This window comes from Lissotriton vulgaris, chromosome 10 (assembly GCF_964263255.1).
Source record: "Lissotriton vulgaris chromosome 10, aLisVul1.2, whole genome shotgun sequence".
Classification (NCBI taxonomy): domain Eukaryota; kingdom Metazoa; phylum Chordata; class Amphibia; order Caudata; family Salamandridae; genus Lissotriton; species Lissotriton vulgaris.
The window spans coordinates 4560447-4585653 of record NC_141698.1 but is presented as its reverse complement, the minus strand read 5'-3'; the positions used below and the strand labels follow the sequence as shown (position 1 = coordinate 4585653).

At 49.2% G+C, this 25207-nt stretch overlaps 1 protein-coding gene across 1 annotated transcript in view; it reads right to left on the bottom strand.

The window, feature by feature from the left end:
• The window catches only part of CACNA1F (calcium voltage-gated channel subunit alpha1 F), a 291317-nt gene that overhangs the window by 128529 nt on the left and 137581 nt on the right, over positions 1-25207 (bottom strand). Inside the window, exons 21-24 of the mRNA XM_086940156.1 lie at positions 15569-15698; positions 12106-12165; positions 10969-11075; positions 4858-4945 (exon numbers count right to left, since the gene is read on the bottom strand). Of these exons, the coding sequence (XP_086796282.1) occupies positions 4858-4945; positions 10969-11075; positions 12106-12165; positions 15569-15698 (385 nt within the window). The remainder of the gene's footprint in view (positions 1-4857; positions 4946-10968; positions 11076-12105; positions 12166-15568; positions 15699-25207) is intronic.

Below are 25207 nucleotides of genomic sequence, written 5' to 3'. Positions count from 1 at the left end.
TCCTGAAGTTTTCGAACTTGTAGACGGTTATGAAGGTCTTATGAAACAGCATTATTAATTCACTTTAGAGGGTCAGCAAGATGCACAGAAGGATTAATAAAGCTAGGTTTAGGCATGGGTCGGGTGTCAGGACTGCGTAGAAACCCTCCCAAATTCTTTAGAGCCGAGCCTCTCTCTTGAGGACTGTAGCCCGTATTCATATCATGCCCAGACCAGTTCTGCTGCTTTGCTCCATTCTGGGCCACTTGTCCCTTCTGCATTATTAGCTCCTGCTTCTGATCTCCGATCCAGTGTAACAACAAGCCTCCGCAAAGCAAAATAATGAAATAAATCCACACTTTGAGCGACGACATAAGCAGGAAGTCAGCGAGCACGCTGTGGGGTTGGGGAACAGAGCAGCTTGACGCACAGCAGATTCAGTCGCATGTTACCTTTTGGAAAGCTCTAGAAACGGTCTTATTTACCTGATCTGCTGGGGACAACGGAGGAGCATCATCAGAAGGTCTGTAGCACCAGGACATCTGATCAGGGAATCACTTGTACATTACAAGGTATAGTAACATATCAATATACCTCCGTGTTGTGCCACGCTGACAGGAGTTCTCGCCTCTAAGAAGTTTCAAGACTTGAGAGCTCTGCCTTCTCTGTGGATTCTTACCGTCTTCACAAACATTTCCTCTTACACAAAACTGACCTCTTCCTCATATGAAGTCCTCCCTCATCACACAATTCGCTGATACATCCGCAGTTTTGGGTTTCACACTATCAACACATCCTGGTCTTAAGGTGACTTTCTTTCTTTCAGACTTCAAATCTGGCAAAGTCAGGTCACTTTTTGAATACTGTGAACATTCACAATGTAATATCTCGACAACAACAGCTCTAAACTCTCTCAACTTGACAAAGTCACTGATCAATGTGTTGCCACAAACATAAAAAAACAAGTCGCTAACCTTCGGTAACGCCTTATCTGGTAGAAACCATCTAGATGCAGGTTCCTTGCCTTAGAATAACCCCCAAGTGTCAGACTGGATCCAAAATGTTTTCTGAGCAGGCCCCGTGCGTGCCAGTAGGTGGCGTCATCCACCTTTGCGTGGCATAATCTGCGCCGGAAGTCCAGTTCGTGGTGCCTATATAGGAGCCAGCCCAAAGCGCTGGCCTCAGATTCGTGACAATTTTCTGCACCAGAAGCACGGAGACAGGCTGAGGTATTGCGGCCACAGTGCCCAAGTGAGGGCCTCAAGGGTCTCTTAGAATGGAAGCCACAGTTCGCAGAATGGGGCGGATAGCAGGGTCGGTAAGGAATCTGCAGCTAGAGTCTCTACCAGATAAGCCATTACCGAAGGTAACTTGATTATCTGATAGAGACTTCTGGCCACAGATTCCGCAACTTAGAATAGATACCAAAGCAAAGTATCCCTGGTGGTGGGTCTGCGGACTGCTTTCACTAAAATGTCCTGGAAGACCGAACAAGTGAAATGCCCATAATGCCGGACCCGATTGTCCAGGCAGCAGTGTTTGGCAAACGTGTGCAGCGATGCCCACATAGCTGCCTAATAGAGGCCTAGGACTGGGACTTCATGAATTAATGCGCTGGTCGCTTCTTTGGCTCTGGTGGAATGAGCCCGCACACCCTCGGGGGGATGCTTCTTGGTCTGTGCATGGCAGATTTTGATGCAGCGGCCGCTCCATCTGGAGATGGGTCTCTTTTGCGCTGCTTTACCTTTCTCTGTTCCAACAAATCCCACAAACAGTTGATCGTCCACTCGAACGTCTTTAGGACGATCCCTGTAGAACGATGATGCTCTCTTTGGATCCAGGCGGTGGAGTCTCTCCTTTGCTTTGGAAGGGTGCGATGCAGCAAAGCAAGTCGGCAGCGGGATGTTCTGTCCGATGTGAAAAGGTGTCACAACCTTGGGTAGGAAGGAGGTCCGGCCGCCAAGGACCAGCACGACTGGGAAGAAGGCAGTCTACGGAGGGCTGACCAAGAACACTTACCTTATTCTCAGCTCCATTCCACACTCCATTTCTGGTTTGTCTCTTCCCTTCCTTCTGGATTTCATAGTTTTTCCTTCTCCAAGTTCCAATGTAGTCTTCAACTAGGCCGCTCGCGTCACCTGTGTGCCTCCCCCTGTGCCTCTGACTTTTTAATCCCTGGACCTGGGGACACCAGAAGCATCAACCTCAGCTCCAGCACAAGGACAGGCCAGGGGCTTCCAAGATGGAACCCACAGACCTCGGTACTCTCGTTCACAAATGCACGCAATGCAGGAACCACAGAGGCTGCACGCACATATGTATAACACGCACTGTTTGTTATTCCTACGACCTTGGCTAGCGCATATATGAGAAACTTTACACATGTGGGATAAAAGCCCTCCACTCTGTGACACAGATCAAAAATATCTGGTCACAACTACTACAGCCGAAAACACTGTCCACTGCCAGCCCCACGCTACATGTAAAACCCATGACAGGGACGGTGGTTCACTATAAAACAAATGAAGGCACACCTGGTGCCCTCCTCCAGACTCAGGACTTGGAAGGGCACGCTTGGTGCGACCCTCCAGATTCAGGACTTGGAAGGGCACGCTTGGTGCGACCCTCCAGATTCAGGACTTGGAAGGGCACGCTTGGTGCGACCCTCCAGATTCAGGACTTGGAAGGGCACGCTTGGTGCGACCCTCCAGATTCAGGTCTTGGAAGGGCACGCTTGGTGCGACCCTCCAGATTCAGGTCTTGGAAGGGCACGCTTGGTGCAACCCTCCAGATTCAGATCTTGGAGGGGCACGCTTGATGCGACCCTCCAGATTCAGGTCTTGGAAGGGCACGCTTGGTGCGACCCTCCAGATTCAGGTCTTGGAAGGGCACGCTTGGTGCGACCCTCCAGATTCAGGTCTTGGAAGGGCACGCTTGGTGCGACCCTCCAGATTCAGGTCTTGGAAGGGCACGCTTGGTGCGACCCTCCAGATTCAGGTCTTGGAGGGGCACGCTTGGTGCGACCCTCCAGCACCAGGACCTCCCTCAAGTCAAGTGGCAGTACTAGGCCTTTGCATACGCACTAGATCAGTGCGAGGCTTTGGCCAAAATAAAGACAAGGATACACCATTACACCATACCCGCAGTGGAGCACTCAGCCAGAGGAGCACAAACGTACACCGCAAAAAGGACATTCCCACCGTTTAAAAATGGGCAAATTATCCATTTCTTTCCTGAAATCAGAGATCTTGTTGCAAAAGTAATTTGCAAACTGTTTGCATCTAGATACTTTGAGTTGGTATTCAAATTTTCCAAATGTTGTCTTTGTTTCCAATCTGGTCATGTCCATGCTCCTGGAGTGTCTCTCCACCGTCTTCCTGGGATGGGTATTGTCTCAGCGGCTGGGTATAGAGGCCTGATCGCTTTGCCTACGTGGCAGCAGGCGTTACAGTTGACGGGTGCTTGTAGTTGGAGCCAGTTTAGGTCTTTCAACCTTAGGGTGATGGGGTCAATCTTCTTCAGGCTTTTGAAGGGATGTGCTGGAGGGTGCAGGGTGCTCTCCAGGGGGTCTGTGTGGCGTTGGCAAAGCCGCTGAAAGTGTTGCCTCATTCGAGTATGGAGAAGATTAAGGTTTTGACTTTCATTCTGAAGTCTGTTTGAGATAGGAAGGGTTGACGTATTTTCAGGGAGGAGAGCTGTTACAAGCTCTCTTGGTTTTCTTGATGACGTGTTCTTTAGCGGAGAGGTGTGGGTCGAAGGTGAGTCCGAGACATTCCATTGGCCTTCATCTACATACATGTTGCAGAGCTAAGTTTGAGTCCGTGATTGCTTGGTAGAGATGGTGAACAGGAGGAACGCAGTCTTCCGTGGGGCTGAGGTCGGCAGCCCCAGGATATCCCGTTCTGATTCTGATCAAGGCGGACCTTGAGTTACTGAACGTCAAGACCGATGGTGATTCAGAAGTAGAGAAGGTTATCGTCCTTTTAATGATGGATGTTAGTGCTCCTGTCAGTGAGGATTCTTAGGCTGTCTCTGTTGTGGGGATAATACAGGGGATACGATGGAGCCCTAGGGTTCACCTACAGAGAATCCCATCTGAACGTGCTGAGGGCAGCCGGCGAGGCAGGAGGGCAATCATTGCAGGACCGGGTTGGACAAAGGCGATGCATGTTTGCAGATGTTTTGTATACAGTTCCCACTGCATTCTCCTGCCTGCAGTGCTGACCTTGGCGCTCGGTATGCTCTGACAGTTAGACTGTAGGAAGAGTACCTGGCCAGCATCGGACTAAGGGGGCCCGATGTCTGTTCCCAAATACGAGGGTCACCTCACCTGGTGGCATCCCTCTGAACAATGAGCAATCTCAGGATGCAGGAGACACATCAACGGCACACGGAACTGTCGGATATGTTTGGGTGACTCGATAGTCTGTAAAGACCTCACAGCTGGTTCGCATGACATCATAACGCACTTACGAAAGGAGGGTGTTCTTGAGGCCTCGCCTCAAGAACAACCCCAATATCACCCTCCGACACAGCTGGACACCATTGCATGCCTCAGACTATGCTTCTATAATTCATCTATTTCAGTTATGGTGTCTAATAGGTCAGATGAACAAGTTACTTACCTTCAGTAACGCCTTATCTGGTAAAGACTCTATCTATCCGCAGGCTCGGGCGCCTTGTAAGTCACATCATGCTTACGATACGCCCTTAAGCTTCCCGGCCACATTCCACCTCTGTAATCAGTACCACCCACCTCGGACCCTTCCTGCAGGCTTTGCCTTTCTCCTCTCATACTTCTGCTCTCACCCTCACACCCCTGGGCCCTCCTCATACTCTTGAGGGGGCCCCCCTCATCGCACCTCTGTAGTCTCCTACCTTCAGACCCTTGGCTCGGTTGATGGCTCTTAGGGGACGCAGCACTCGAAGGACTCGTAAAATCTTCACCACAGAGATGGCGCTGGAGCTGCAAGGAGAGGGCAGTGAGAGAAGACCACACACTCAGGGGGGAGCACAGAATGACCAGGACACTGGGGGGGGGATAGAGGGGGGGTGGTAGAGCTGCAAGGATAGGGCAGTGAGATGAGACCACAACCTCAGGGGGGAGCACAGAATGACCAGGAAACTGGGTGGATGGGGCTGGGTGGATAGGGGTGGGGAATCTATCTGCCCTGTTCTACCCAGAAACACTCTGCTCAGATGTGCCCTCCTTCTGACCTCAACCGAGGGTCTACAGTCACCCATGGCTAATGTAGCCTGCTGTGTGGCCCTGCTCCTTGAGGACACAGTGAGGTCCAGCACTGGAAGTGAGTGCCCAGGTTACTCTCCTGAACATGCTTGGCCTTCCTTCTGACGCCCCCGGAGGACTCTGGACTTGGCCTGCCAGGGGTTTTAATCCTACTGAAAGTTTAGCTTTTCTTTTGTCCCTGCTCCTCGTGGACTCCAGTGGTCTTCCAAAGACCAGTATGCTCACGACGATTGCCTCTGATATTGGGGTCAAGCATTAAAATGATTTTCCATATTTCATCTTTCATTAGGTTTTATCAATAAAAGTTCTAGCTTTGGAAATCCATTTCTATGATGCGTTCCAGTGTTATCTTTTAAGTTCTGATGCTGAGTTTTTCCTCTATAGTTCTTCAGGCAGAACTCATTGCTTCAGCTCTTTCGGCCAAAGGCATAATGTGAGCCACAGGGTAAGAAGCTTCCTCGGCCTGTAAACCGTGGACATGGGCGTTGTGGGACGTCAGTCAACTTGCGTTCAATCACTAGGCCTCTCCCACCCCTGCTTAGGCAGAGGGCTTCAATACTAGGCCCTCTCCCACCCCTGCTTAGGGTGAGGGCTTCAATACTAGGCCCTCTCCCGCCCCTGCTTACGCAGAGGGCTTCAATACTAGGCCTCTCCCGCCCCTGCTTAGGCAGAGGGCTTCAATACTAGGCCCTCTCCCACCCCTGCTTAGGCAGAGGGCTTCAATACTAGGCCTCTCCCGCCCCTGCTTAGGCAGAGGGCTTCAATACTAGGCCCTCTCCCGCCCCTGCTTACGCAGAGGGCTTCAATACTAGGCCTCTCCCACCCCTGCTTAGGCAGAGGGCTTCAATACTAGGCCCTCTCCCACCCCTGCTTAGGCAGAGGGCTTCAATACTAGGCCTCTCCCGCCCCTGCTTAGGCAGAGGGCTTCAATATTAGGCCTCTCCCGCCCCTGCTTAGGCAGAGGGCTTCAATACTAGGCCCTCTCCCACCTCTGCTTAGGCAGAGGGCTTCAATACTAGGCCCTCTCCCGCCCCTGCTTACGCAGAGGGCTTCAATACTAGGCCTCTCCCACCCCTGCTTAGGCAGAGGGCTTCAATACTAGGCCCTCTCCCATCCCTGCTTAGGCAGAGGGCTTCAATACTAGGCCTCTCCCGCCCCTGCTTAGGCAGAGGGCTTCAATATTAGGCCTCTCCCGCCCCTGCTTAGACAGAGGGCTTCAATATTAGGCCTCTCCCGCCCCTGCTTAGGCAGAGGGCTTCAATACTAGGCCCTCTCCCACCCCTGCTTAGGCAGACGGCTTCAATACTAGGCCCTCCCCCACCCCTGCTTAGGCAGAGGGCTTCAATACTAGGCCTCTCCCGCCCCTGCTTAGGCAGAGGGCTTCAATATTAGGCCATCTCCCACCCCTGCTTAGGCAGACGGCTTCAATACTAGGCCCTCTCCCACCCCTGCTTAGGCAGAGGGCTTCAATACTAGGCCTCTCCTGCCCCTGCTTAGGCAGAGGGCTTCAATATTAGGCCTCTCCCGCCCCTGCTTAGGCAAAGAGCTTCAATACTAGGCCCTCTCCCGCCTCTGCTTAGGCAGAGGGCTTCAATACTAGGCCCTCTCCCACCCCTGCGTAGGCAGAGGGCTTCAATACTAGGCCCTCTCCCACCCCTGCTTAGGCAGAGGGCTTCAATACTAGGCCCTCTCCCGCCTCTGCTTAGGCAGAGGGCTTCAATACTAGGCCCTCTCCCGCCCCTGCTTAGGCAGAGGGCTTCAATACTAGGCCCTCTCCCGCCTCTGCTTAGGCAGAGGGCTTCAATACTAGGCCCTCTCCCGCCTCTGCTTAGGCAGAGGGCTTCAATACTAGGCCCTCTCCCGCCCCTGCTTAGGCAGAGGGCTTCAATATTAGGCCCTCTCCCACCCCTGCTTAGGCAGAGGGCTTCAATACTAGGCCCTCTCCCGCCCCTGCTTAGGCAGAGGGCTTCAATCACTAGCCCCTCTCCCACCCCTGCTTAGGCAGAGGGCTTCAATACTAGGCCCTCTCCCACCTCTGCTTAGAGTGAGGGCTTCAATACTAGGCCCTCTCCCACCCCTGCTTAGAGTGAGGGCTTCAATACTAGCCCCTCTCCCGCCCCTGCTTAGGCAGAGGGCTTCAATACTAGCCCCTCTCCCACCCCTGCTTAGGCAGAGGGCTTCAATCACTAGGCCTCTCCCGCCCCTGCTTAGGCAGAGGGCTTCAATACTAGGCCCTCTCACACCCCTGCTTAGGCAAAGAGCTTCAATACTAGGCCTCTCCCACCCCTGCTTAGGCAGAGGGCTTCAATACTAGGCCCTCTACCGCCCCTGCTTAGGCAGAGGGCTTCAATACTAGGCCCTCTCCCACCCCTTCTTAGGCAGAGGGCTTCAATCACTAGCCCCTCTCCCACCCCTGCTTAGGCAGAGGGCTTCAATACTAGGCCCTCTCCCGCCCCTGCTTAGGCAGAGGGCTTCAATACTAGGCCCTCTCCCACCCCTGCTTAGGCAGAGGGCTTCAATCACTAGGCCCTCTCCCACCCCTGCTTAGGCAGAGGGCTTCAATACTAGGCCCTCTACCGCCCCTGCTTAGGCAGAGGGCTTCAATACTAGGCCCTCTCCCGCCCCTGCTTAGGCAGAGGGCTTCAATACTAGGCCCTCTCCCGCCCCTGCTTAGGCAGAGGGCTTCAATACTAGGCCCTCTCCCACCCCTGCTTAGGCAGAGGGCTTCAATCACTAGCCCCTCTCCCACCCCTGCTTAGGCAGAGGGCTTCAATACTAGGCCCTCTCCCGCCCCTGCTTAGGCAGAGGGCTTCAATGCTAGCCCCTCTCCCGCCCCTGCTCAGGCAGAGGGCTTCAATACTAGGCCCTCTCCCGCCCCTGCTTAGGCAGAGGGCTTCAATACTAGGCCCTCTCCCGCCCCTGCTTAGGCAGAGGGCTTCAATACTAGGCCCTCTCCCGCCCCTGCTCAGGCAGAGGGCTTCAATACTAGGCCCTCTCCCGCCCCTGCTTAGGCAGAGGGCTTCAATACTAGGCCCTCTACCGCCCCTGCTTAGGCAGAGGGCTTCAATACTAGGCCCTCTCCCGCCCCTGCTTAGGCAGAGGGCTTCAATACTAGGCCCTCTCCCGCCCCTGCTTAGGCAGAGGGCTTCAATACTAGGCCCTCTCCCACCCCTGCTTAGGCAGAGGGCTTCAATCACTAGCCCCTCTCCCACCCCTGCTTAGGCAGAGGGCTTCAATACTAGGCCCTCTCCCGCCCCTGCTTAGGCAGAGGGCTTCAATGCTAGCCCCTCTCCCGCCCCTGCTCAGGCAGAGGGCTTCAATACTAGGCCCTCTCCCGCCCCAGCTTAGGCAGAGGGCTTCAATACTAGGCCCTCTCCCGCCCCTGCTTAGGCAGAGGGCTTCAATACTAGGCCCTCTCCCGCCCCTGCTTAGGCAGAGGGCTTCAATGCTAGCCCCTCTCCCGCCCCTGCTCAGGCAGAGGGCTTCAATACTAGGCCCTCTCCCACCCCTGCTTAGGCAGAGGGCTTCAATCACTAGCCCCTCTCCCACCCCTGCTTAGGCAGAGGGCTTCAATACTAGGCCCTCTCCCGCCCCTGCTTAGGCAGAGGGCTTCAATGCTAGCCCCTCTCCCGCCCCTGCTCAGGCAGAGGGCTTCAATACTAGGCCCTCTCCCGCCCCTGCTTAGGCAGAGGGCTTCAATACTAGGCCCTCTCCCGCCCCTGCTTAGGCAGAGGGCTTCAATACTAGGCCTCTCCCGCCCCTGCTTAGGCAGAGGGCTTCAATCACTAGCCCCTCTCCCGCCCCTGCTTAGGCAGAGGGCTTCAATACTAGGCCTCTCCCGCCCCTGCTTAGGCAGAGGGCTTCAATACTAGGCCCTCTCCCGCCCCTGCTTAGGCAGAGGGCTTCAATACTAGGCCCTCTCCCGCCCCTGCTTAGGCAGAGGGCTTCAATCACTAGGCCTCTCCCGCCCCTGCTTAGGCAGAGGGCTTCAATACTAGGCCTCTCCCGCCCCTGCTTAGGCAGAGGGCTTCAATACTAGGCCTCTCCCACCCCTGCTTAGGCAGAGGGCTTCAATACTAGCCCCTCTCCCACCCCTGCTTAGGCAGAGGGCTTCAATACTAGCCCCTCTCCCACCCCTGCTTAGGCAGAGGGCTTCAATACTAGGCCCTCTCCCGCCCCTGCTTAGGCAGAGGGCTTCAATACTAGGCCCTCTCCCACCCCTGCTTAGGCAGAGGGCTTCAATACTAGGCCCTCTCCCACCCCTGCTTAGGCAGAGGGCTTCAATACTAGGCCCTCTCCCGCCCCTGCTTAGGCAGAGGGCTTCAATCACTAGGCCCTCTCCCACCCCTGCTTAGGCAGAGGGCTTCAATACTAGGCCCTCTCCCACCCCTGCTTAGGCAGAGGGCTTCAATACTAGGCCCTCTCCCGCCCCTGCTTAGGCAGAGGGCTTCAATACTAGGCCCTCTCCCACCCCTGCTTAGGCAGAGGGCTTCAATACTAGGCCCTCTCCCACCCCTGCTTAGGCAGAGGGCTTCAATACTAGGCCCTCTCCCACCCCTGCTTAGGCAGAGGGCTTCAATACTAGGCCCTCTCCCGCCCCTGCTTAGGCAGAGGGCTTCAATACTAGGCCCTCTCCCACCCCTGCTTAGGCAGAGGGCTTCAATACTAGGCCCTCTCCCACCCCTGCTTAGGCAGAGGGCTTCAATACTAGCCCCTCTCCCACCCCTGCTTAGGCAGAGGGCTTCAATACTAGGCCCTCTCCCACCCCTGCTTAGGCAGAGGGCTTCAATACTAGCCCCTCTCCCACCCCTGCTTAGGCAGAGGGCTTCAATACTAGCCCCTCTCCCACCCCTGCTTAGGCAGAGGGCTTCAATACTAGGCCCTCTCCCGCCCCTGCTTAGGCAGAGGGCTTCAATCACTAGCCCCTCTCCCACCCCTGCTTAGGCAGAGGGCTTCAATACTAGGCCCTCTCCCGCCCCTGCTTAGGCAGAGGGCTTCAATACTAGGCCCTCTCCCACCCCTGCTTAGGCAGAGGGCTTCAATACTAGGCCCTCTCCCGCCCCTGCTTAGGCAGAGGGCTTCAATACTAGGCCTCTCCCGCCCCTGCTTAGGCAGAGGGCTTCAATACTAGGCCCTCTCCCATCCCTGCTTAGGCAGAGGGCTTCAATACTAGGCCCTCTCCCACCCCTGCTTAGGCAGAGGGCTTCAATACTAGGCCTCTCCCGCCCCTGCTTAGGCAGAGGGCTTCAATACTAGGCCCTCTCCCATCCCTGCTTAGGCAGAGGGCTTCAATACTAGGCCCTCTCCCACCCCTGCTCAGGCAGAGGGCTTCAATGCTAGGCCTCTCCTGCCCCTGCTTAGGCAGAGGGCTTCAATACTAGGCCCTCTCCCGCCCCTGCTTAGGCAGGGGGCTTCAATCACTAGGCCTCTCCCGCCCCTGCTTAGGCCGGTGGGTTCTCACTTCAGAGAGACCAGGCTGTGCATCCGGGGATCCTGGCTCAGGTCCCACACATTGGATATTGCTGCCTCCATCTGTGTGCGTCTCTCCCAGGGTGAGGGAATCTCTGTTTATGACTTAAATGAAGGTTCCTTGGATGCAGAACGGCCTGGAGGGCTCAGGGGAAGGCAGCAGGAGAGAGGATATGAGGACAGGACAGAGGAGGAGGTGTGGGAGAGAGTGGGGCATCACCAGACAAGAGTGGAGATGAAAGGGCCACTGGAAGCCACTCCATGGCACTTACTGGATGCCGAAGGAGATGAGGGACACGCTGACCACCAGCAGGTCCAGCAGATTGAACCAGTTCCTGCAGAAAGATCCCCTGTGGAGGAAGGCTCCGTAGGACATCATCTGGAGAGAGAAAGAGCGAGAGAAGAGTCCACAAGAGAGAGAGGCACGAGGAGAAGACAGAGAAGGAGACAGAGACTTGAAGAGGAGGAGACAGAGAAGGAGACAGAGAAGGAGACAGAGAAGGAGACAGAGACTTGAAGAGGAGGAGACGGGAAGGAGGCAACGGTCCAGGGTACAGTCAAGTATGGGGAGGGAGACAGAGATGAAAAAGAGGCAAGGAGGGGAGAAGGGGGGGAAGGGGGGGAAGTAAAGTATCCAGGAGCGAGGAGATGAAAGGGACAGAGATAAAAGAAGGGCACAGAAAGAGACAAGAGGGAAAGAGAAAGGACCCACGAGAGAATGTGGGAATAGAAAGAGGATAACAAGGGAAAGGAGGAAGATCCAGATTCAGGAGAGGGGATAAGAGAGGAAAGAAAGAAGAAAAAACATGAGGAAGAGGAGTATGGGAGAGAAAAACAGGGAGTAGAGAAAAGAAAGAAAAGAGTGGAGAAGAAGAAGGTAACAAGGAAAGGATGCAGGAGAGAGGAGAGAGGAACAAGAGAATTGGGAGGCAGAGACAAGAGAGATGAAAGAACAGGGGACACATTGATAGATGAGTAAAAGAGGGGTAACGGACATAGGTGGGAGAGGGGGGTGGAAAGTGGGAAGCAGGGTAATTAATGTTTGTGTGATAGAGGATTAAGGGGAGCAAGAGAGAGGATGTGAGATAAAAGGGGAACTGAGAAACAGAGCAGTGGGTGCAGGAATAAAAAAGACAAACGTGGGTTGAAAGGAGAGAAGAAGGAAAAGGACAGGCATGAAAAAGAGATGGAGAGAAAAACTGAAAGAAGGAAAGGAAGTAGAGAGAAAGAGGCCCACTCACTGACAGCCCCTCATCTCCCCCTCAGCCTCCCAGGGTGCTATCTGACCCCACAATGCAGCATTGGGGCTCACACTCTCAAGATAGAAGCTCAACATTAGCAGAGAGCCCCCAGCAGATACCCCCCCCCAACTTCCCCAAAACACACACACACTATGTGCATCTTTGTACCTTCAGGAGGATCTCCACAGTGAAGATGGAGGTGAAAGCATAATCGAAGTACCCGAGGATCTGGAATAGAAAGAAGGAGTGTTAACTAATACACAGCCGCAGACTACAGAACAATAAAAAGAGAGGGAATGACCAGGAGCCACAAACCAGAGCGAGAAGCAGCCCAAACCCCAGGAGTATTACACAAGCAGCATGTCGGGACAGACACCAGGACTCAGAGGCAAAACCATCAAAGTCTGGGCTGCTCCATAACAGGTAATGACGCAGGCCAGACTCTTCCATTCTCGAAGGCTTGGCTGCAATTGCTCATGACTAGGCCTGGGCAGTGATCTTTGCTACGTTCGCTGAGTTTGCAGAGTTTTTTCATTGAAAACTCTGCTTCGCGTTGTACAGCGGAGGTTTTTCCCCACCTGCGCTCTGTAGAATTTCTACCCGAGCTGCAGAAATACCAGCACAAACCTCAGTTCGCACTGCACTTTGTGGAGTTTTTCTGTAACTTTGCGGAGTTCAGAGTAGCAAAACTCTGTGAACTACGCCCAGGCCAACTCATGACCTTTGTGTCATCACCCCATGTTCCATGCAGGCGCCATGCTTATTTTCAGATGTGCGCTATGTTCAAATTACAGTCCGTTGAAGGCTCTGCTTTGTATTAGACCGTTGTATCTGCACCCGTTCTCCTTCCCTAAGGATCGCTCCCGCCATCTCCTTCTCATCTTATGGGATGAGCTCAAGCAGTGGAACAATATCATCCTACACCTGACGATCAGAACGCCCTAGAATTGCAAAGCATTGGCCGTCTTGATTGAAGTCGCTGCCATAGATGAAATTCTTCTGCCCAAATTAGCTCTACGTCTACTCTCCTTGTCTGGCGGACCAGAGGACAGTGTGATTGGATTCTTAGACCTTCTCTGAACCGCTGAAGAGGTGACTTCATCCTGTTTAGAATGTCCAGCGAGACCAGCCGGAGCAGCGTCCAAACCTTCACACTTCTCCCGATTAGGTATCGCCTTTGGAACCACAGTCGAAGTCTTCATCAGCTCGAGGCCTTCCAACCAGAGGAAATCCAAAACTGGTATTGATCTCACAGACTTCCGTGGCTGCTCCTTGAAGTAGGAAAGGAAACGCTGCTGATCCATAGGCTTAATTGGTAGATTGGCTTTACTCAGCAGCTCTTTCCATTCATTAAGGAAAATTTGAAATATGATCTGTTTAATCCCGTGGATTAGGTGCTTCATCCACTTCCCTTGGGATAGCTTCATCCCCCGCAACACCGCCCTATCCTCCGCCATCTTGCGGAAGTTCATCCTCCTCCTGATCTATATTAGGATAAACAGAGGTGTTGGATTCATCGTTATCCATGTCTTCAGGCGTTGGTGGGGCCAATGGTTTTTGAATGGTTTAGGGGGGTGGCTCTCTTGGACCTGGTGGAGGAAACAGAGGTGATGGCTGTCGAGGGAGCACTATGGCGGAGGAGCGTCGCCCCACTGCTTTCAAGCAGTGCTAGAAGAAAAAACATTAAATGATAATCAGGCCTGGACTGGGAACCGAAACCAGCCTTGGTAAACTGTTTGCAAGGGCCGGTTTTAGCCGATTTAGTTACCGGGGGTCGATATTGCAGGCCCGCAGTAACAAAAACGCCCCCCCCTGGACCTGAAAACTGGCACCCACCCTGGCGTCCCACCGAAGAAATGCCTGGTGCCCGCTACAGCCAGTTATTATCATTTTATGTTTCATTTGTGGGCGGGCCTTCTCTGCTCTCAGATATAAAGATCTCCTTGGCCCAGATTTTGATCAAATATTCCCTAAAAACAAATCATAGTTCTTCAGTGCTGAAACAGGGCTGCTTCAAATCCAGGGCAGACCAAGAAAGTAACAGATTTTAGGGTCACTGAAAGTTGAGAGCAGCGCTCTGACAGGGGCTCCCTCACACCCGACGTGCGGTAGAAACATGAGCTATGGTGGCATCTACGGGGAGTAGGAGAGCTTAAGCTCACACCTCATTTGACTGTTCTGTCAAATATGGTGAAAGTGCTACTAAACAGATAATGTTGTTTCTGTCCTTTGCCCATTTTAGCACTATATACTGCTATTTTTATGTATCGAGGTTCACCCGCCTGACGACGGGGAATGATTCAGGCATGTGAATGTATACAAGATCCAATGTTGGAGAATCTCTGGTTAGAAGTATCCATCAGAAACTACAATACACAAACTTGTTTTCACACAATAAAAGCATCAGAAGGAGTGTGAACCCAGTTGTCGGTGTTTGCTTCTGAATGTCAAACGTGAGCCGATGCATTGCCCAACACAGGCAAGCCAGGTACTCAGATACGTATACTGGCATAGTCCAAGAAAACGAAACCCGCCAAAAGGACATAAATCAAAGGGGTGATGTCAGTGCAAAAGGCAAGCCGTGGAAATGCTGCTGGAGTCCTGCCTCTGCACATCAGTGTCGAAGTATGCAAATCTATTGCTGTAAAAAACTCCTCAATTAAAGAGAAATCTAAATTGCAAACAATACTGTTAAGACATGGTCGCTCCCCTCTTTATGTCTGATAATGACTTGATGTCATCTCCAAGAACAATACACAGTTTTGGACCCTGGACCTCCCCTACTACAGGCCAAACACTACCTTCCATAGAACACTACCTTCCATGCCTTCCATAGTTGATCTTGGGCACCAATGAATAGCGCTCTCCTCCTCACCGGATTCTGGGAAGATGGTGTCATGAGCAACCCAGACTCAAGCAGAGCAAAGGCGGATTATATGAAGTATCAATTCTAGTGCTCCTTGGCTTGAAGTGGATCTGGCTCAAATGTCTTAAAATTCAGAATCTAGTACCCGTACCACATTTGCAGGATAAAGGCCTATGTACTCATGGGGTGAGTGTGTGGCCCAGACTGATTGGCCTTGGATAGACCCACAGACTTTGAAGCGCACTTTTGTAGGACAAAATGCTTAATTTTTTATCAATCTGTGTCCACAGTGCCCCCATTCCTGCATCAATGAAGCCAACTTAGTCAGTCGTTGAAGCAGCCACTCAACTAAAATTGCAGGTTTCTGCATAATTCATCAATGACAGAATGGAATTCTTGGAGCACGGAGACGGTGGGGTTGGTTGTCTCTACGATCAATGAGGGTCGTTGTAGCACTTGTGCCAGTAGGGATCGCTCGTGTCTATGGAAGGAGTGGACACAGAAGCGGGTCCTTAAACCCAGAAAAATAATGAATAAAGAGCAGAGGTGCCCTTAGGCGGTCCTTGGAGGAGGGTATCCGTATGGGATTATCAACCCCGTGAGACGAGGAGCTTCTCTTTAGGATGAGTGAGGGGCAGAGATGTCCTTAGGTGGCACTTGGAGGAGGGGATAAGGGTGGGATTATCAGTCTCCCGTGAGACGGAAGAAAAGCTTCTCTTTAGGATGAGTGAGGGTCAGGGCACCCTGTGTGGGTGAAGCTCTTACATGGTTCCGGAAGGAGTGCGCCCGGATGGGGTCTTCTGCAGCCAGAGAGATGCTGCTGAGGATGATGAAGACCAAGATCAGGTTGGTGAAGATGTGATGATTGATGAGCATGTGACAGCCCCGGCGGAGTCTGGAAAGACAGAAAGAGAAGTGTGGAGTGGATGAGTCCAGTTCAAAAGAAGCACAGAACACACCTTTGAAAACAGTACATTCCACCAGCGAGGACCTTCATGGTAACACGAAACAATACATAAGAGTTTGAAACAGCAAGGACGTTACGTATGGTGCTAGCCCGGCTAACAGGGGTTGAGTATTCAAAAAAGGCTGGGAGAGGTAGAGGGAAGGTTTAACCATGCACTTATGAGAGGGGCATCTCTGCCTCAATTACACCACAAAACCGCTTGAAAAAGAAACACATTGAATTCATAAAGCTCGTTTGGAGGAAAACAGCCCCTAAGGAATAAAGAGTGTGTAGCAACTGTGAGCATTATCAGTCATGAAACACAACTGAAGCACAGAACCCTTTACATGCAGAGGACTTGTTACACACGCCTGGCACGGTGTTGTGCTATCTGCAATTAACACAGACATGTGCTCTCAAAGGTAAAATAAAACAGAAATGGGTTGTTTCCAGATAACACACTGGGTAGAGCATCAGCTGGGAGGTTATTGGAACAGAAAATGACAATCACAGTCCTCATTCTCACAGAATAAGAAGCACAAGTGGTTATCAATGTGAATGTGTGTAGTTATTCTTCACCAAAATACTTCTCTATGAACACACTGAGTACACCACACCTGCGTGCGCATCTTGTGCACGTACAGGCTGCCATCATGTTTTGCCAGCAGGATTTCCATGTGAAAATCACACACTACATATATATATATATATATATATCCATACTAATATAATAAAGAGAGAGCCCAAACCTTTGAGGCGGGTAATCTCAGGAACCACAGCATCAATCACAACACCCAATACAGCGTTGGAAAGGGCAGTTGCAGCGAGGGACATAGGCTATGCAGACGCCCACCATATACATTTAAAAGGTAAAAGAACCGTGCCAGCAAAGTAGTCCCTTGTGGGCATGTCTGCGTTGTGCTGTGGGCGTGTGCTGGGGGTGTGACCAACGCTGGGGGCATGTGGTACGTTCCGCCCTTCATTCCATGTCTCATATCGTGTGCTAATCCCACCCTGCTCCCTTTAAATACCCCTGCACCCCATAATCATAACCCACCCTTACTCCTTAAAATACCCCAACACCCTTAAACACTAACCCATCTTATTTTATTTATTTTATTTTGCAGGTTTGTACCGCGCTGGCTTCACTCCCAAGGGAGTATCTCCGCGCCTTTGGCTTCTACAGAGGGTTTTGAGGGAGGGAGTCTTTAAAGCTGTTCCAGTCTGGGTTTACTGTTCTTAACCCTATAAATATACCCTGTACCCCAAAACCCAAACCTATCCCTAAACCCTAAAAATACCTGTGTACCCCCAAACCTAGCCCGAACCCTATACATACCCCTGTACCTCAAAACCCAAACCTACCCCTGAACCCTAAAAATACCCCTGTACCCCAAATCTAGCCCTGAACCCTAAAAATACCACTGTAGTCCCAAACCTACCCCTTAACCCTAAAATACCCCCTGTATCCCAAAACCCAAACTTAGCCCTGAACCCTTAAAATTCCCCTGTACCCCAAACCCCAAACCTAACCCTTAACCCTAAAAATACCCCTGTACCCCAAAACCCAAACCTAGCCCTGAACCCTATAGATACCCCCCTACCTCAAAACCCAAACCTACCCCTGAACCCTAAAAATACCCCTGTTCCCCAAAATCCAAACCTAGCCCTGAACCCTAAAAATACCACTGTACCCCAAAACCCAAACCTAGCCCAGAACCCTTAAAATACCCCTGTACCCCAAAACCCAAACCTACCCCTGAACACTAAAAATACCCCTGTGCCCCAAAACCCAAACCTAGCCCTGAACCCTAAAAATAACCCTATACCCCAAAACCCAAACCTACCCCTGAACCCTAAAATACCGCTGTACCCCAAAACCCAAACCTAGCCCTGAACCCTAAAAATACCCCTGTACCCCAAAACCCAAACCTAGCCCTGAACCCTTAAAATACCACAGCACCCAAAAACCCAAACCTACCCCTGAACCCTAAAAATATCCCTATACCCCAAAACCCAAACCTAGCCCTGTACCCCAAAACCCATACCTATCCCTAAACCCAAAAACTACCCCTCTACCCCATAACCCAAAACTATATCTGAACCCTTAAAATACCCAAACACCCCAAAACATATACCTCAATACCCCAAAACATATACCCCTATACCCATACTTACCTTATCCAAACATTTTTTTAAAAAAACATGCTTTTAACATTCATGCATTTACAACGAATTTTGTTGTAAATGTATGCGTGGTAAAAGCATATAAAAAGTAATGTCATGCGTTATAATGGCATTGCGGAGTCATGGTACTTTCGTAATGAAAGTATGCGGAGTGATGGTATGCGGAAAGAAAGTTGCGGAATAATGGGTGTTTACCCTCCCCCGGTAAGTACATTGGTGACACGGCGGCCCACATCTCCAGCGACATACTCATATTTTTTCACCACCGATTTGGAAAATGCACAGGTCTCTCTCATTGATGGCCAGCACCAACATACACTTTTAGACACACCTCCCGCCACAAGTTCTAGAATTGCGAACTTTAGAGCTGGGGAGCTACGTTCGTATGTCGGCATCAGCTCAACATCCTGTGATTCCAGGCAAATCACTTTGTCTCCCCGTGCCTACCACAAATTAACGTGTTCTTCTGTAATGTAAATTGGGCTCATGCCATGTTGTCGTGTTTGCGCTATATAATATTGCAAGGAAAAATAAAGTAGGGAAACTCGAGTTCACACACTACGGAACGCGCACTCTTAAGTGCATCAGCAGTGCACTGTGAATCGGAGCGTTTCACAGGCCTGTCACAGATAAGAAGTGCTATCAAAACGAAATCCTACAAAACAAAATACTACTGGGCGGCAGCAATTCATACCCGGACAACGTCGGGACGGGCTGCTAGTATATATATATATGCATAAGAACCCTATTGTTCAAAAGGGGCGGGAAGAAGAGGCTACGGGGCAATCGGGGTAAGCTGGCCGCCAATTAACATGAATCAAACAACAAAAAGCTACGCTGGCAAAGTGTCTGATTCTTAAAGAAGGTAGAGCCACACTGTGCAGATTACCTATGTGGTGTTGGGCATCTCACAAACCACCAGGGGCCATATGTATGAAAAAAGAGTTTGTGATTCTCAAATTGCGATTTTCAGTGAATCGCAATTTGAGAATCGCAAAATGCAGCGTATGTGGGATTTGCTATTAATTTTGTGAATCCCACATATTACTTATTTGCGCATCGCAAATTGAGATTCGCTTTTAATGAATACCTTCCCATTCATTTCTATGGGCTAAGAGACCCAATGGAATGAATGGGAAGGCATTCTCAATTTACGATTAGCAAATAGATAATTGAAAATTGAGAATGCAATTTCAAGGGTGCCAGGGTGTCAACAGGACATCCTGTTGCACCCCTGAAATGTGCATGTGTGCACATGGGGCACACTATGTGCGCCACATGGCATTTTAACAAATGCAAAATAGTGCATTTTTAAGTGAAATCGCAAACTACCACTAACTTGAAGTTGGTGGTAACTTGTGATTCCTTAAGGACAAATCGCACTTTCTTATGTGCTTCTTACATTGCATTTAAGGAATCGCAATTTGCGATTCCTTAAATAAGAAAGTGAGTGAGTGATGTTAAAAATCGATGCAAATGCTACATAAAAATGTTAATTCTGCAGAATTTGCTCAATATTAAAACCAAGAAAAGGGACTAGGGGGTATAGTACCCCATCCCTATTAGTGTCACCAACATGTTTCTGCCGTCGTGGCCAGGAGGGTCCATGGCATTCATCAGGGCATGAAATATGGGCTCCTATCTAGTCTCAAAGAGACTAAGATTAATCCACCTAAGTAGGTTGACCTTGGTCCGACTCTACTATGAAACTTCAGAAAACCTGGAAAGATAAAGGTATATCACAGTATAAGAAAAGGTTTTAACTCACACTGGAAAGGAGAGAATGAGCCTGAAACCAAGCATATGGTACACTGAAATGCACGTGGTTGTGAGCACACGTGTCACTGCAAATGTGGTGCTAAAAAACAGTTGTGAGACCAGCTCACAATCTTACCCCGGATTAGGGGTAGGGATGTCCCATGGGAAGGGAGGATTTGAGGGACTCCTGTAGTCACACTCTGAAGACCAAGTTTGGGAGAGATCAAGAATCATAATGAAAGAGTTCAACACAGCCATTCATTCCTACTGGCAGTGGAGGCAAGCTCCACGTTTACTAATCAGGCATTCATGCAAGCCCTTGCTGCCTCAGGGTGTGTCCATTGCGATGCTCCTATGATCCGTCCTCGTGGCTTCCCCACTGGTGACTGGTTCAGGACTGAAGTCTCTGGCGCTGAAGGATGTTTCTTTCTAACTATGAGTGAATCAGGCTTAGTGTCTTGCCTCAGATTTATAAGATCTTTTTCTAAGTCCTTGTATTTTTTTTAAAGTAGAGGAGTTGCCGCCTTAATGGTGTAAGAAGAAAGGAATTTATCTTCCGCAAGCTCTTTAAAACACGGTGCCAAGGGCTCGGTGGATCTTGGTGGGGCTCGTTGTTGCAGCGTCTCCATTATGACAGAGACTGAGGCCGGAGGCGCTGGTAACTGTACATTCAGTCTGTTGGCTCCTCTAACTAAAACATCTTGAAGGTCGAAACGTCATCTACAGAAGACAGTCTTAGATGTGAAGCTGCCAGAGAAGTGGAAGTGTAGGAGACTAGGAATCAGTGCAATAACTCCTAGTCTGTGATGGAGAATACGAAGACGTTCATCTTCTTTTATGTATTTTTGGCATTGAAGGTCTTGGCGTAGAGTATTGTGGATGGCCTTCATTACATGGAGACACGGCTGGTCTAGGTTTTGGTTCTGATGTCAATGGACGCGGTATTGCACTTATAGGCAAAATAAGCCTTGGAGGCAAATCAAGAGGAAGACGATGCTCCTGAGTAGGATCATCCTGAGCAATTATCATGGTTAATCTAATCCTCCAATCATCACCTGGCTAAAGGGAGTCAGAAATAAGAAAACATACACTTCTGAGCATCTCGATGTAGATCTTCTTAACTTCGAGTTGACAATGTGGTGCTGTTGTCTTCGACCGCAAGCAAGTCTGTGCTGACCCTTACCTCAATGGCCTTTTTCGGTAACATTCCTCTAGCTGACATATGTAAGGCAGCTACATGGTCTACACTACATATATTTACCAAACACTATTGTGTCAATGTGTTAGCACGGCAACAAGCTAAGGTAGGACAAGCAGTACTTAATACTACAACATCCACAGGTTAGCCACCACTTTGGGAGTATACTGCTTTGTAGTCTATGCAAAGCATGTGTATCTTCAGCACACATGCCTCAAACGAATTATGTTACCTACCCTGTAAGCATCTGTTCTTGGGATGTAGAGCCGTAGATTCACATGCGCCCACCCGCCTCCCCGGGTACCTGTAGTTGTTGCAGTTCTTCATTATACATGTATACACTGGAGATCTCTGTACTACACTTACTTACTCCATTCTCACTCTCTGCGTGAAAACAATCTAGCAATGGAGTCGATGACCATACGCACTATCACCGAAAGGAGGAGCCACCTTAACTCATGACTAGGAAATGACTTCTTCAAAGAAAAACAACCTGCAAATATCCAGACCCAACGCTAGATGACAGGAGTATGCAAAGCATGTGTAACTACAGCACACATGCTTCGAACATCTGTCTTCTCAACTGTCTTTCCATTCGGGTCATTGGTCCTCAAGGCACTGTTGTACAGGTTTCACCTGAAGACGCACATTTGAGACTAGATAAATGCATGATGCAATGGACCCGAGTAGAGATGAGGTCTGTTGAGTCGTTGGATGTAATATCCAAAACAGCTGGTGACACTTCTGAAAAATAGTAGACACTCTCTCCTTCAAAGGATACACTTATCAAGCATAATTTTATAGTAAACATAAAATTGGCTAAATTCGTTCAGTACGCCTACAGGATTTTAGAAAAATTGGACCACTGTGCAGAATAATGTGCACCTAACCCCACCGGCATTGTCTGGGAGTGCTAACCTTTAAATTGACATGCTGCAGTAAGCACTGATAAGAAAGCCACATTGTATTCTGTTTTTATTCTCTTTCATCTTTTTATCTTTTTTAAGCTGTAAGATTGTATTAATGTGCTGGTAGAAACTTTTAAAGATATGTTTTTATATATCTAAATAAAGATGTTATACCTTAAAAAAAAAGTTATAGTATCCAGAGTGGCTCCAAGATAGCAGAGAAGTCAACTTCTCATGGTTGATATGTAATCCAAGTTTTGTCAAGAGTTTGGTCATTATGTTGCTATCTAACTGTGCTTGACAATATGAAGGTGTCTTACCCAATCATCTAGAGAGGGGCAAATGTAAATCTTCTTTCTCTGGAGGTGAACTGCAACCACAGCCATGCATTTTGAGAATGTTGTGGGTGCTGACTTGAGTCCGAATGGAAGGACTGTGTACTGATAATGAGCTTTTCCCACTGTAAAACTTAAGAATTTCCTCTGTTTTTGCGCTATGGCTATATGGAAATATGCGCCTTGGAGATCCACAGAATACATCCAGTCTCCTTTTATTAACTGTGGGTATATCTGATGCAAGGCTAGCATCCTGAATTTTTGTTTCTTGATCCATTTGTTTGCCTTTCTTAGATCGAGGATAGGCCTGAAGTCAGTTTGTTGGCTCTTTTTGGGTACCAAAAATATCTTCAATAGATACCTTTTCCTTTTTGAGATAAAGGAACTAGTCATATTGCTCATTTTTGGAGTAGAGATCGCACCTCCTTTTATAGTTGCAGCAATTGTTGTTTTGGTGCTGGCTTTGAAAGTACTGAAGGTGGAGGATTTTTTGAATTGGGTGTAATATCCGTTCTGGATGAACTGCAAGATCCATCTGTCGGTGGTTTTTAACCTCCAATCTGGTAGGTGATGTGATACACTCCCTCCCACTGGAGTAAGAAACAGATCAAGGGAGTGTGATTCTCACTGTCTTGATGGTGCTCATGTCTTGGAAGAATATTGCAGCTGTGTTTGCTGTGGTTGATGTTGAATTCTTGCGTAAATTAATTTCTCCTAGGATGGAACTACTGTTGTTGATGTCGCTAGTGATGACCCTGAGATTAAGAACAGATAGACCATTGAGTGGATAGAACCCTCTGTTGTGACTGAAATCTATAGTCCCTCCTGTGTTATTGGGAACAATAGAACCTCTTTTGTTTTTCTAAACCAAATGCTTTCAGGCTTCCTGCCTCTTTCTTCATTCTCTCAATTTCTTTGTCGCTGTGGGGTCCAAAACAAAACTGGCCCAGTGAAAAGAAGGTTTAAGACCTTCAATTGAGTACCCAGCTTTAGGGAAGTAAATCGAAGCCAAGACAACCTGCTAAGAGAGATACCAGGGCAGAATTGTGTTATGGCCAGGTCTGCTTCATCTATGGTGGAACTTATAGATTGGTTTGAGAAAGTTTGACCATCTTGAACAGTTTCCATGAAGTCTCTCGTGTTCTGTCTTTTAGAAGATCATCTGCAAACGCAGCAAAAGATTCCCATAGTGCTTGATCATAACTTGCTAATAGAGCAGACGCACTGGAGTTCTTAAAAGTCACAGCTGAAGAATTACAATTTTTGCTTCCTACTGAATCCAGTCTCTTTCTCTTCTTTTCAGGAGGGACTGAAGCCTCCGAGTGCCGAAGGATGTTTCTTTCTTACCTAAGAGACTATTACCGAGTCTGGTTTGGGATCTTCTCAGATAAGTAGGATCTTGATTGGAGACTTTGTATTTTTTCAGGAGCAATTGGTGTTGCAACTTTAGCATTAGCTGGTGTAAGGAGCTTTTTTTGTTGCAAGTTCCACAAATCCCAGTATGAGAGGTAAAGCAGGTTGGGGTGAACCTCTCGGTTGCAGAGTCTCCATTTTCACCAGAACTGCTGTTTGAGGTGTTTGCAGTTGTATGTTAAGTGTAGTGGCACCTCTGACTAATACATCTTGAAAAGTAGCAATGACATCTACAGGAGATGACGCAGCTGGAGAGGTAGGCGTGTCTGTGGATTAAGAGTCAGTGGAATAAGACTGAGTTGGTGATGGAGAACGAGAATGTGAACATCTTTGTTTCCTTCTTCTTAGAGTTGAATGTCTTGGAGGAGTTGGATGTAAAGGTCTGTCAGTTTCTGGTGAAACTATGGCTCTTGGTCTTGATCCTGGCTCCAGTGGTTGCGTAGAAGAACTTATTGGAGAAAAAGGTCTAGGAGGCAAGTCTAGCGGAATAAGATGTTCTTCAATAGGATCCTCTTGTGGTATAATAAGAGCGGGTCTAGAACAATTTTTTTTTCCTCTTCTTCTCGTTGATGAATATCAGAAGCATCTGAGAAAACTGAGACTTCTGAATGTCTTGATGTTGATCTCCTTGACAGCGAGTGTCTTGACGATGATCTCGATGTCGACATTAATAAAGTCTATCTTCTCGACATTGACCGATGATAAGTAGGTGTCGAGTAGTCCGCCATTGACAATCTAGCCGTCAAAGGTTGAGATGTGAGAACTTGTAACAACCTCGATGGTGGATTCAATGGTACCTGTTGTGTTGTAATCAATACCAGCAGTGCTTTCGTCGTACTACTTGATGACAATCAAGTCTCTGCAGACGTCTTCCTTGAGGTCGACCGGTGCGCTCAAGGGTGGTGAAAATGCCCAGAATGATGGTGGCGATGCGTTTATTGCTGCCTCTCTTTAGATCTTCCAATGTGGGAGTCTTTAGTCACAAGAGGTTCTGGAGTAGACCCTTCTCAGTCCTTTTTTATCTGTTTTTCCTTCTCTTCTATCTGGTGCAGGTTCTCAAGCTTTCCTCTGAGGTGAATGTCCTTGTCGGCTTTTATGGCTTTGATTGACATATTTTGATAAAATGCACACTCTTACTGAGTGAGAGGCAGGAAGACAGACAACAAACACAGAATGTGAGTCTGATGAAGGCTTTTTTTGCCCACAAGAATGGCATTTCACAAAAAGTGAAGGAATGCTTGTGAAAATATTCTTCCCTTTAGATGTAAAAATGGGTGTAAAATGTACAGCAGCTTTAAAGACATCAAATGAAGCTGAAAAACTATCTTTGCATGAAAAAAAGTTAAGAAAAAACTGTGTAAAGAAACCCAGAGAGTACTCTGAGATGCTCTCAGCATGAGCTGGAGAAGAGAGATGAGGCTGTGAGGCAAACTGCCAGTACTGCACGCTGAGAGGGGAATCTGTTGGCTCCTTAAAGTAACAGTATATTGTTTCCATGCAGTCCTTGAACTCTCACCCGACAGGCTCCTTCTTTCCTTTATTTTTCGCATTTAATTAGATGCCATTTTACTGTTCACAAAAATTCAGTAAAAGCAGATGTAGGAAAGTGCCCCTTTTTGTATGGTTATCCCCCACTTTTTGCCAGATTTCTGATGCACT